Here is a 12,173-nt window from a genome sequence, read left to right as displayed (position 1 = left end):
GTACAAATACTTCCAAAAAAGCCTTCATAACACTTAAATCTATATTCGATCTTACCAAATTACTCTTCTTAATAAACGCTTTTCTTGCCATTGCCAATTTACAGTTTATGTCCTCTCTGCTTTGACCATCATCAGTTATTCTGTTGCCCAAATAACAAAACTCATCTTTATTCTAAGTGTCTCATTTCCCAATCCAATTCACTGTGCATCATCTGATTTAATTCCACTAGATTCCATTATCCTTATTTTGCTTATGTTGAGGTTCATCTTATATCCTCCTTTCAAGGTACTGTCCATTTCATTCAACTGCTCTTCTAAGTCCTTTGCTGTCTCTGACAGAATTAGAATGTCATTGGCAAACCTCAAAGTTCTTATTTCTCCTCCAATTTTTTGTTTGGTTCCTTTACTGTTTGTTCAATGTACAGACTGAATAACATTGAGGACAGGCTACAACATTGCTTCCTTTTCATGCCCCTTGCCTCTTATAACAGGCCATCTGATGCCTGTACAAGTTTGTAGCAGTAAAAAAAAGAGAGTGAAAAGCTAGTTACAACTTCACTTCTTCAGAATTTGAAGGAGAGTATTCCAGTTAACATTGTTAAAAGCTTTCTCTAAGTCTACACATGCTATAAACGCAGATTTGCTTTTCCGTAACCCATCTTCTAAGGTAAGTTGTAGAGTAAGTATTGCCGCAAGTGTTCCCACATTTTTCCAGAATCCAAATTGTTCTTCCCCGAGGTTGGCTCCTATTAGTTTTTCCATTCTTCTGTAAGGAAGTCGTGTTATTATTTTGTATTGATGATGTATTTAACTAATATTTCAGTAATATTCCCACCTATCAGCAACTGCTTTCTTTGGAATTGGAATTATTAGCTTCTTCTGGAAGTCTGAGGGTATTTCGCCTGTCTCATACATCTTGCACATCAGATCGAAGACTTTTGTCATGGCTACCTCTCCCGAGGCTATCAGCAGTCCTGATAGCATGTTGTCTACCCCTGGAGCCTTGTTTTCACTTAGGTCTGTCAAATTCTTCTCGCAGTATCATGTCTCCTCTGTCATCTTCCTCTATGTCGTCTTCCATTTCTATTACATTGGTTGTAAGTTCACTTGTCTTGTATAGACCCTTTATATACTCCTTCCACATTTCAACCTTCCCTTCTTTGCTTATGACCGGTTCCCATCTGAGCTCTTGATATCATACAGGTGCTTCTCTTTCTCCATTGGCCTCTTTAATTTTCCTGTAGGCATTATCTATCTTTCCCCTGGTTCCCTACATTTGTCCTCTAGCTGTTCTTGCTTAGCCATTTTGCACTTCCACAGTGTCATTTTTTAGACATTTGTATTCCCTTTCGTCTGCTTCATTTACTGCATTTTTATATTTTCTCCTTTCATCGATTAATTTCAGTATCTCCTGTGTCAGCCAAGGATTTCTACTAAGCCTTGTTTTATCTGTCTGATCCTCAGCTGCCTCCACTGTTTCATATCTCAAAGTTAGTCATTCATTTTCCACTGTATTCCTTTCCCCTGCCCACGTCAATCGTTCCCTAATGTTTCCAACTTCCTACTCTTTTGCAATTTCTTTAGTTTAATCTACAATTCATAGCCAATAAATTATGGTCAGAATCCACATCTTTCACACGAAAATGTTTTACAATTTAAAATCCGATTCCAAAATCTCTATCTTACAACTATACAATCACGTGTCTCCAGGTTTTTTCCATGTACACAGCCTTCTTTCACAATTTTTAAACTATGTGTTAGTGATAACTAAATTATGCACTACCAGGTGACTTCCTTTGTTATTCCTTCCAGCCAGTCCACATTCACTTACTATTTTTCCTTATCTTCCTTTTTTTTTACTACTGAATTCTAGTCAAAATTAAATTATTCAGGTAGTTAAGGGAGACGAAAATTTCTGTCATCTGATCATACATTTCTTCAAACTCTGCATAATCTGTGGAGCTTGTTGGCATATAAACTTGTATGACTGTTGTGGGTATCGGTTTTGTGTCTATCTTGACTACAATGATGTGTTCACTAAGCTGTTCACAGTAGCCTAACCCCATTCCTATTTCCTTATTCACTATTAAACCTACTCCTGCATTACCCCTATTCAATCTTACATATATAACCCTGAGTTCGCCTCAGCAGATACCCTGTTCCTCCTGTTACCGATCTTCACTAATTCCCCTATATCTAACTTCAACCTATCCATTTTCCTTTTCAATTTTCGAACCTCTCTGCCTGATTAAGGGAACTAACATTCCTCACTCTGATAACAGAACGCCAGTTTTGGTTTTCCTGATGACAGCATCGTCGTGAGTAGTCCCTGCCTAGAGATTTGAATAGAGGAATATTTTACCTCCGGAATATTTTACCCAAGAAGATGCCATCATCATTTAACCATACAATAGAGCTGCATGTCCTTGAGAAAAATTATGGCTGTAGTTTCCCCTCGCTCTCAGCTGTTTGCAGTACCAGCAGAGCAAGGCCGTTTCGATTCATATTACAATGCTAGATCAGTCAGTCATGCACTGTTGTTCCTGCAACTGCCGAAAAGACTGCTGCCCCTCTTCAGAAACTACATGTTTGTCTGGCCTCTCAATAGATACCCCTCCGATATAGTTGCACCCATGGTACGACTATCTGCATCGCTGAGGCACGCAAGCCACCCCACCAATGGCAAGGTCCATGGTTCATGGAGCGGAATGTAGAACGAAAAGCACTTAGATAAACAACTATGCCAGTCGTGTGAAGTACCTTCTAAGTTTTGCAAAAAATTACAATTCACTGCCTGAAATGTAAACTCCTTTCTTTGCTGTTGAAATTAACTGAAACAATGGAAAAAACACTGGCAGCAATATGTCTATACCGGTACCAGAATATATTTTGTCTGCATGTATATTGCTTATTTTCTTTTATACGTTATAGGCGACTGACAATGAGACTAAGTCACCTTTTGATTCTTTCTTACGTTTGTGTGTCTTTTTTAGATATTTTGTTCTGACGATGTGTGGTAGTTTGTTTTTACCAGATAATCAATGTGTTTTCAATATCCACACGCATTTTCCGTGATTCATGTTTATTTTGTACATTTATTGATTATAACAAGACCCAGAAGATCTCAGAGACGTGAAGGTCGTCGTCGTCGTCATGTTAGAAGGCGCTTTAGGCCCTCTGTTTTTAAAGCTTGTAAGAGTGTTAATCTTTATCCACAAGCGACCGACGAGGCTTCTATACTTACTGGTGCCCACAGGTGGATGGGTTTTGTTGCAAGATTTAGTTTGGCTGTGTCAGTGCAAGGAACGGGTAATGGTTGGATTACTATTGCCTTTGTTCGAACTAGTGATGCTACGAAGAGTTCTTTGGATTCCTTTCCAACTCGTGATGTAATTGCTTGGAAGACTTTTAATATTGTACATCAGTCTAATAAAGCATATGGAGGAAGTTATCTGTCTAGTAATGAGCCACTAGTTTTAAGAAGTCATGTGTGTCGTAAACTTGAAAGTTCTGAATCTGTATATCTATGGTGTAAGAGTGGTGGTTCCTTGGGTAATGATTGTAATGTTCAAGGAGATATTATGTTTTATTATTGTAATGTTTGAGACTCTTAAATATATATTAGTTCCCTTTATTACAATTTTTTTCAAAACAAAAAACAAATAACCTACACATTGAGCATAAGCCTCCTAAAATATTTAAACGCGCCGCTCACTAATTATGTGACATTTACCATCAATAACGTGTACGTTTTCGAGAGAATCTCATTGTACTAGTGTTTTGGAGTGACTGACAACGAGCTTTTGTCGGACGGTTGGCACCAAAGCGCTACACAAGGCATAATTTGTACGGCGAAACCAGCGCCCAGGTGACGTTGGCGAGACGTAGTGAACAATCGAATCGATCGGTCAACTAACTTGTGCTTTTAGAGGGTCTACATACGCATCAAAGCTGCCAGGCAGAAATAACATCTAACATGCGAGTTTTTCACTTCATATCAGGATTAGTGTCAACCACTACCTTCTCTTCAAGAACGTATATTGGCTATGTGACAGTTTCTTGTAGCCAATGGGAAGTAGGTTAAGGTAAGGCCGGTATTACAGTATCAAATTTTTTTGTCAAAGATTTGATCAAAGATGTGATCCAACATTTCGTCAAATACACTCCTGGAAATTGAAATAAGAACACCGTGAATTCATTGTCCCAGGAAGGGGAAACTTTATTGACACATTCCTGGGGTCAGATACATCACATGATCACACTGACAGAACTACAGGCACATAGACACAGGCAACAGAGCATGCACAATGTCGGCACTAGTACAGTGTATATTCACCTTTCGCAGCAATGCAGGCTGCTATTCTCCCATGGAGATGATCGTAGAGATGCTGGATGTAGTCCTGTGGAACGGCTTGTCATGCCATTTCCACCTGGCGCCTCAGTTGGACCAGCGTTCGTGCTGGACGTGCAGACCGCGTGAGACGACGCTTCATCCAGTCCCAAACATGCTCAATGGGGGACAGATCCGGAGATCTTGCTGGCCAGGGCAATTGACTTACACCTTCTAGAGCACGTTGGGTGGCACGGGATACATGCGGACATGCATTGTCCTGTTGGAACAGCAAGTTCCCCTGCCGGTCTAGGAATGGTAGAACGATGGGTTCGATGACGGTTTGGATGTACCATGCCCTATTCAGTGTCCCCTCAACGATCACCAGAGGTGTACGGCCAGTGTAGGAGATCGCTCCCCACACCATGATGCCGGGTGTTGGCCCTGTGTGCCTCGGTCGTATGCAGTCCTGATTGTGGCGCTCATCTGCATGGCGCCAAACACGCATACGACCATCATTGGCACCAAGACAGAAGCGACTCTCATCGATGAAGACGACACGTCTCCATTCGTCCCTCCATTCACGCCTGTCGCGACACCACTGGAGGCGGGCTGCACGATGTTGGGGCGTGAACGGACGACGGCCTAACGGTGTGCGGGACCGTAGCCCAGCTTCATGGAGACGGTTGCGAATGGTCCTCGCCGATACCCCAGGAGCAACAGTGTCCCTAATTTACTGGGAAGTGGCGGTGCGGTCCCCTACGGCACTGCGTAGGATCCTATGGTCTTGGCGTGCATCCGTACGTCGCTGCGGTCCGGTCCCAGGTCGACGGGCATGTGCACCTTCCGCCGACCCCTGGCGACAACATCGATGTACTTTGGAGACCTCACGCCCCACGTGTTGAGCAATTCGGCGGTACGTCCACCAGGCCTCCTGCATGCCCACTATATGCCCTCGCTCAAAGTCTGTCAACTGCGCATACGGTTCACGTCCACGCTGTCGCGGCATGCTACCAGTGTTAAAGACTGCGATGGAGCTCCGTATGCCACGGCAAACTGGCTGACACTGACGGCGGCGGTGCACAAATGCTGCGCAGCTAGCGCCATTCGACGGCCAACACCGCGGTTCCTGGTGTGTCCGCTGTGCCATGCGTGTGATCATTGCTTGTACAGCCCTCTCGCAGTGTCCGGAGCAAGTATGGTGGGTCTGACACACCGGTGTCAATGTGTTCTTTTTTCCATTTCCAGGAGTGTATATTTGACAAAGATCTTTGACGTAGCGCTAGACGGGGTATTACACTGTCATCAAAGTTTTTGTCAAAGTTCAAGATGGCTTACAAATACAAATTGTTATTTACCGCGGCAGCTACTTTTACCGCAATTGCAGTGTGTGCACATATGATACAGAAGTGGGGGAAAAAAGGAAACGTACCTTTGTGAAACCGTGGGTTCAAAAATGGTTCAAATGGCTCTGAGCACTATGGGACTTAACTTCTGAGGTCATCAGTCGCCTAGAACTAATTAAACCTAACTAACCTAAGGACAACACACAACACCCAGCCATCAAGAGGCAGAGAAAATCCCTGACCCCGCCAGGAATCGAACCCCGGCGCGGGAAGCGAGAACGCTACCGCACGACCACGAGATGCGGGCTATGGAAGCTGTGGGTTTCACGATGAGACGAAAAAAGCATTCAACAAAACTTGTTACGTGAGCTAATGGTGGAAGACGTCAAGTCATACATCAATTACTTGCGAATGGATGAGCATACTTTTCAGTATGTGCTCAGTGAAGTGATTCCTCATACCTCAAAACACAATACTCAACTAAGAACTGCTATGTCTGCAGAAGACAGGCTCACTGTAACACTTCGATTCCTTGCTACAGGAGAAAGTTACAGCAGCTTACAGTACAGCACTCTAATTCCACAGTGCACATTAAGTAAAATAATACCTGAAACGTGTGAAGCAATTTATAAAGCACTAAAGGACCATTGTCTGAAGGTAAATAAATGTTCAATACACTTTATGTTCATTAAGATAAATTGTTATTTTATTTTATTTGCATTGCAAATTTCAATTGGTGTGTGAAACCACAAAATTAATAGAGATGTATGAAGCGGATGAGGCGCTTTACAATGTGAGGCACCCTGATTATAAAAATAGATTACGAAGATTAGAGAGATACAAAAATTATATACATATATATTTATAGAATCGAGTCTTCTTCCTCTATTCCAGCCTGCTGCGAGGCAGCCCGGATATACCCAGACGCGGAAGTTGTGCTTGGGTTGTCGCATGCAGCAAATCCCACCTGTCCATTAAATTCCGCTGCATTGTAGCCGTGGTGAATTCCTTGCCACCCACTTTTTCCATTTCACGCAGATCTGCTGCGATGTGGGCACCAAGGGTACCGTAGCGGTCTTCTCGGACAGGCAAGGCTATGGCTGACATTGCCAGAACTGTACGTGTCCTGCTGGCCTCCACCATGACGTCTGTTGCCACGTCTGGTGTGACTTTCCTCCTTTTAGTGGGAGGCTGCTCTTGACGCAGGGGCTGGGGCTGTGGCTGTACCTCGCTACATGCGACAGGCTCTTGCATCTCGTGCTATAAAATAAGAGATAAAAGCCATTAGTTACGTACTTTCTAGCGCATACATAAATCTTATTTATTTACAGGTACCCACAAGCAGAGGAGAGTGGGAGCAAATTGCAGAGGATTTCGAGAAGTGGAACTGTTATAACACTATAGGAGCAATGGACGGAAAGCACATTCGTATTAAATGTCCACAAGCTAGTGGATCTCACTTTTTCAATTAAAAATCCTTCAACAGTATCATTTTATGTTGGTGTAGGAGCTAATGGGTGTGTCGGTGTTGCTGGAGCGTTTTCAAAAAGCAAACTACGTGAGTGTCTCATTGACCAATCTATTCTCAACATTCCTGAAGGCAGGAAGCTTGGGAACACAAACATTAGAACTGCAACGGTAGTACTGGCAGATGACGCTTTTCCTCTGAGTTATAACATTATGAAGGCATACCGCTTAAAAGCAATCACGAAAGAAGCAAAGGTTTTCAATTACAGACTGTCACGAGGAAGAAGATTAGTGGAGAGCAGCTTTGGAATTCTTGCAAGTCGTTTCAGGATTTTTTTTACTACCATTAATCTGCCTCCAGAAAAAGTTACCACAATTACACTGGCTGCCTGCACATTGCACAACTTGTTAACTGAGATAAGAAAACACTTGTACACTCGTCAGGAAACAAGTGCAGTCTCCTACTACGGCAGACACTATCTTGAGACACAAAGCATTGAGGACCTACAGCGAATGGAACCAATAGCTTGCCAAGCTGCTTCTGGACGTCCAGTACACAGGAGAGCAGTTAGAGAATACTTTAAAATATTTTACAATGGCGCTGGAAAAGTTCCCTGGCAAGATAATCACATTTAGTTATGTAAAATCTAAACAAATGTACATACCTCAAACATTTCATCGAACGTTGGTGTGGCACGTTCACTTTCACTTTCAGTGCTTTCTATGTTGCAGACACTCTCGTCCGCCTCCGTTGCCTGGTCTAGAAATTTCAGCATGTGCAACCAGTACGCTTGTGGAGTATATGCCTCCACTTCTGCTTTTATGCATCTGCAATATTAGTAATGAAACTAATGAAAACTACTTATAGGTTATGTAAACATTATTGTAAGCTTCAAGTCGCTGCAGTCAACAAATTAATGCTAATCATTTGTATGACATGTAAACTTTACTTGCATAAATAAAAATAAGTGAATATGTCAATACGTACTTTTGCTTTCTCGTACGACTAACGTGTGCGGAGGCCATTAATCTTCTTCTTCTTCTTCTTCGTGTACTCAGCCGTACATGCATGCCGTATGTCACTGCTAATAATCTCCGCAATATTTTTGTAACTCTCAAATCATCTTAATCTATTTTTATAATCAGGGTGCCTCACATTGTAAAGCACCTCATCCGCTTCATACGTTTCTATTAATTTTGTGGTAGACGTCACACACTAACTGTACTTTGCGGCCATGTTTACAAACATCAAACACTAGAGATGAGAGAACGCTGCAGCGATGCTAGCGCTCCACGTGGTAACATATCGCATTGCAGTGAACAGAAGACAGGCGATTTCTTTGATCAAAACCTAGTGCCTCGCCGTAGATTTGATCAAATATTGGACGACATTTGTCAAAGTTCCCTATTACACCATCAAATATATTTGACAACGATATTGGACAAAGAAATTTGATAGTGTAATACCAGCCTAACCAATGAGAGACGAGGATCGAGGAAACTGTTTGGAGCGCTGGAACTGAAACTGATCGACAGAAGTTCGTCCTGGTTTCCTCGAATTTTCAGCAACACGCAATCGAACATTATTTTTTAATTACTACTTTGTAGTGGAGGCTGCGATGAAATATAGGGTTGTAATGTAGCCCAAAGTTCTTTTATTGAACTGCTTTTCAGCTTAGCTAAATTTGTAGCTTAAGCTCGGTCCACACGCAACGATCTGTCTGCGCAGACATCGGCGCAGATGTCTGTAGACGCAAAAGATCGCTGTAAATGTGATGTGTTCACACGACACAAACCCCAATCTACTACTCGCCCGCCATCTGTCGGTGTAGAAAAGAAATATAAGTGGCAAGCGACTACGCTCCCCGTACACTACAGAAATTTAATTCAGTTATTTTGAAACATAAAATGGAGGAAGTTCTGTTGTGGTCTGTGTTCGCAACTTGTGTTGCAAAATACATTCAGACCAACCGCAGGAAAAAGAGAAATCGGTCAAAATGGTGTAAACAGTGGCTGATAAAGCGAAAGCAGTTTTGTCACGTAAATTGACTGCGAGAGTTGCAGGGCGAACCTAAGAAAGCCAAGCAGATCAAAATACAATAACGTTGGCTGGTATACTTGATCTACTCCTACACCACATCTACTAGATTTCTGAACTTTGGGTAACTCTTTTCGGTAAACAGTTCGCAACGAATTTTTTTTAATTTCTGTTTGCCAAGGAGTCGACTGCCCAAATTTTTCAATTAGAGCATTGTATGTTGCTGTCTTTTTGTCTCGGTCACTATATTCTTTACTTTTAGTCTTCCACAAACATAGGTGGTTTCTATATACACTCCTGGAAATTGAAATAAGAACACCGTGAATTCATTGTCCCAGGGAGGGGGAACTTTATTGACACATTCCTGGGGTCAGATACATCACATGATCACACTGACAGAACCACAGGCACAGACACAGGCAACAGAGCATGCACAATGTCTGCACTAGTACAGTGTATATCCACCTTTCGCAGCAATGCAGGCTGCTATTCTCCCATGGAGACGATCGTACGGATGCTGGATGTAGTCCTGTGGAACGGCTTGCAATGCCATTTCCACCTGGCGCCTCAGTTGGACCAGCGTTCATGCTGGACGTGCAGACCACGTGAGACGACGCTTCATCCAGTCCCAAACATGCTCAATGGGGGACAGATCTGGAGATCTTGCTGGCCAGGGCAATTGACTTACACCTTCTAGAGCACGTTGGGTGGCACGGGATACATGCGGACGTGCATTGTCCTGTTGGAACAGCAAGTTCCCTTGCCGGTCTAGGAATGGTAGAACGATGGGTTCGATGACGGTTTGGATGTACCATGCCCTATTCAGTGTCCCCTCGACGATCACCAGAGGTGTACGGCCAGTGTAGGAGATCGCTCCCCACACCTTGATGCCGGGTGTTGGCCCTGTGTGCCTCGGTCGTATGCAGTCCTGATTGTGGCGCTCACCTGCACGGCGCCAAACACGCATACGACCATCATTGGCACCAAGGCGGAAGCGACTCTCATCGCTGAAGACGACACGTCTCCATTCGTCCCTCCATTCACGCCTGTCGCGACACCACTGGAGGCGGGCTGCACGATGTTGGGGCGTGAGCGGAAGACGGCCTAACGGTGTGCGCGACCGTAACCCAGCTTCATGGAGACGGTTGCGAATGGTCCTCGCCGATACCCCAGGAGCAACAGTGTCCCTAATTTGCTGGGAAGTGGCGGTGCGGTCCCCTACGGCACTGCGTAGGATCCTACGGTCTTGGCGTGCATCCGTGCGTCGCTGCGGTCCGGTCCCAGGTCGACGGGCACGTGCACCTTCCGCCGACCACTGGCGACAACATCGATGTACTGTGGAGACCTCACGCCCCACGTGTTGAGCAATTCGGCGGTACGTCCACCCGGCCTCCCGCATGCCCACTATACGCCCTCGCTCAAAGTCCGTCAACTGCACATACGGTTCACGTCCACGCTGTCGCAGCATGCTACCAGTGTTAAAGACTGCGATGGAGCTCCGTATGCCACGGCAAACTGGCTGACACTGACGGCGGCGGTGCACAAATACTGCGCAGCTAGCGCCATTCGACGGCCAACACCGCGGTTCCTGGTGTGTCCGCTGTGCCGTGCGTGTGTGATCATTGCTTGTACAGCCCTCTCGCAGTGTCCGGAGCAAGTATGGTGGGTCTGACACACCGGTGTCAATGTGTTCTTTTTTCCATTTCCAGGAGTGTATTTCAATGAATTCACTTACAAACTCTCGAGAACACTGGCAAGTATCAGCCATTTTAATGCCCTGTGCGCACAAATACAAACATTAGACTGAGCAAACAGCTGTTTCGCGCCAGATTTGCGGCGATCTCCTGTCCAAACGCTCCAACTTGTCTCCGCAGATGTGGCTTGAACCCACAGATTTGAGAGGTTTCGCTCAAACCTCCAACTCCAACTTCCACGTTTGCACACACCTCAAGATGGTGCAAATCTTCTGTCCACATGCAACGATCTGTCTGCGCAGATGTGATGTGCGCAGACATTTTTCACAGACAGATCGTTGCGTATGGACGGGCCTTTAGACGCAGCTGTTTGAAGTTCCGTAGTTACAGCAGTTGGATAGAGAGGAGTCTTCCATACGAGTGATTGGCTTTGGCGAGTGACGTTAAAAACATCGAACAAACGTCGTAAGTATTATGTTCATTGTGACATCACATAAATGAGAATATCTTCAACGCTATAAAAACAGCGAGTAAAAAAAAAAAAAGAAAGGGTTACAACGTCGCAAATAAACACTTAGGACTGCGAATATTGAAGTGAAAGAAATAGTTTTTAGAGCGAAAAAGGAATCGAGTAGGTGCCATCGTAAAAACACACTGTATCGCTATAACGGACGTCAGATCATAAAATTTGAAGTGGAAAGAAGTGAGATCATTTCATTATGAATTTACAAATACTGTAGATGAACTGTTGGTCACTAAGTCGACCCATAACCAAGAACTGTAACTGCCGCTATCTGTTAAAAACACCAGAAACTATCAAAATGAAAAATACATGGGCTGTATTTTCAGGAAATTAATGTGTAACAGAAAAAAACATGCTACTAAACGAAAGCGCCATAACTATCATAGACTGGACTCGCATTAGGGAGGACGACGGTTCAACCCCACCTCCGGCCATCCTGATTAGGGTTTTCCGTGATTTCCCTAAATCGCTCAGGGCAAATGCCGGGATGGTTCCTTTGAAAGGGCACGGTCGACTTCCTTCCGCGTCCTTCCCTAACCCGATGATAATGACCACCTCGCTGTCTGGTCTCCTCCCTCAAACAACCCAACCCCCATAAGTATCATACAAAAATGTAAGCTAGAAATACATTTACAGGCTACTTTTCCAAAGCTGCTACTGTTGATAATCACTCCCATGATTCTCGGAAATAATATTTGCTTCCCGAATAACCGTAGCTCATATTATACTCGGAAACCGCGAAATATTTATAATAAATAATTACTCGTAAATCGAA

The 12,173-nt window shown here is 44.0% G+C and overlaps 1 protein-coding gene across 1 annotated transcript; it reads right to left on the bottom strand.

Moving 5' to 3' along the window:
• Positions 1-6,423: 6,423 nt before the first annotated feature.
• Positions 6,424-8,370, bottom strand: LOC126293730 (uncharacterized). Its single transcript, XM_049987059.1, has 3 exons — positions 8,132-8,370; positions 7,809-7,971; positions 6,424-6,936 (listed from the first exon to the last, which is right to left on the bottom strand). Exons 1-3 carry the CDS (start codon positions 8,212-8,214, stop codon positions 6,562-6,564), a joined length of 621 nt encoding a protein of 206 aa, XP_049843016.1. The 5' UTR covers positions 8,215-8,370; the 3' UTR covers positions 6,424-6,561.
• Positions 8,371-12,173: the final 3,803 nt, after the last annotated feature.

This window comes from Schistocerca gregaria, chromosome 10, assembly GCF_023897955.1.
Source record: "Schistocerca gregaria isolate iqSchGreg1 chromosome 10, iqSchGreg1.2, whole genome shotgun sequence".
NCBI lineage: Eukaryota > Metazoa > Arthropoda > Insecta > Orthoptera > Acrididae > Schistocerca > Schistocerca gregaria.
The sequence above is the reverse complement of the archived record's forward strand: the minus strand, read 5'-3'. Positions and strand labels throughout refer to the sequence as shown.

Coding starts and splice junctions, on each gene's coding strand:
- LOC126293730 (XM_049987059.1), bottom strand. CDS start 8,214: ATGCATGTACGGCTGAGTACACGAAGAAGAAGAAGAAGAAGATTAATG. Junction 7,972..8,131: donor AGTCGTACGAGAAAGCAAAA/GTACGTATTGAC, acceptor CTAATATTGCAG/ATGCATAAAAGCAGAAGTGG. Junction 6,937..7,808: donor CGTTCGATGAAATGTTTGAG/GTATGTACATTT, acceptor CTTATTTTATAG/CACGAGATGCAAGAGCCTGT.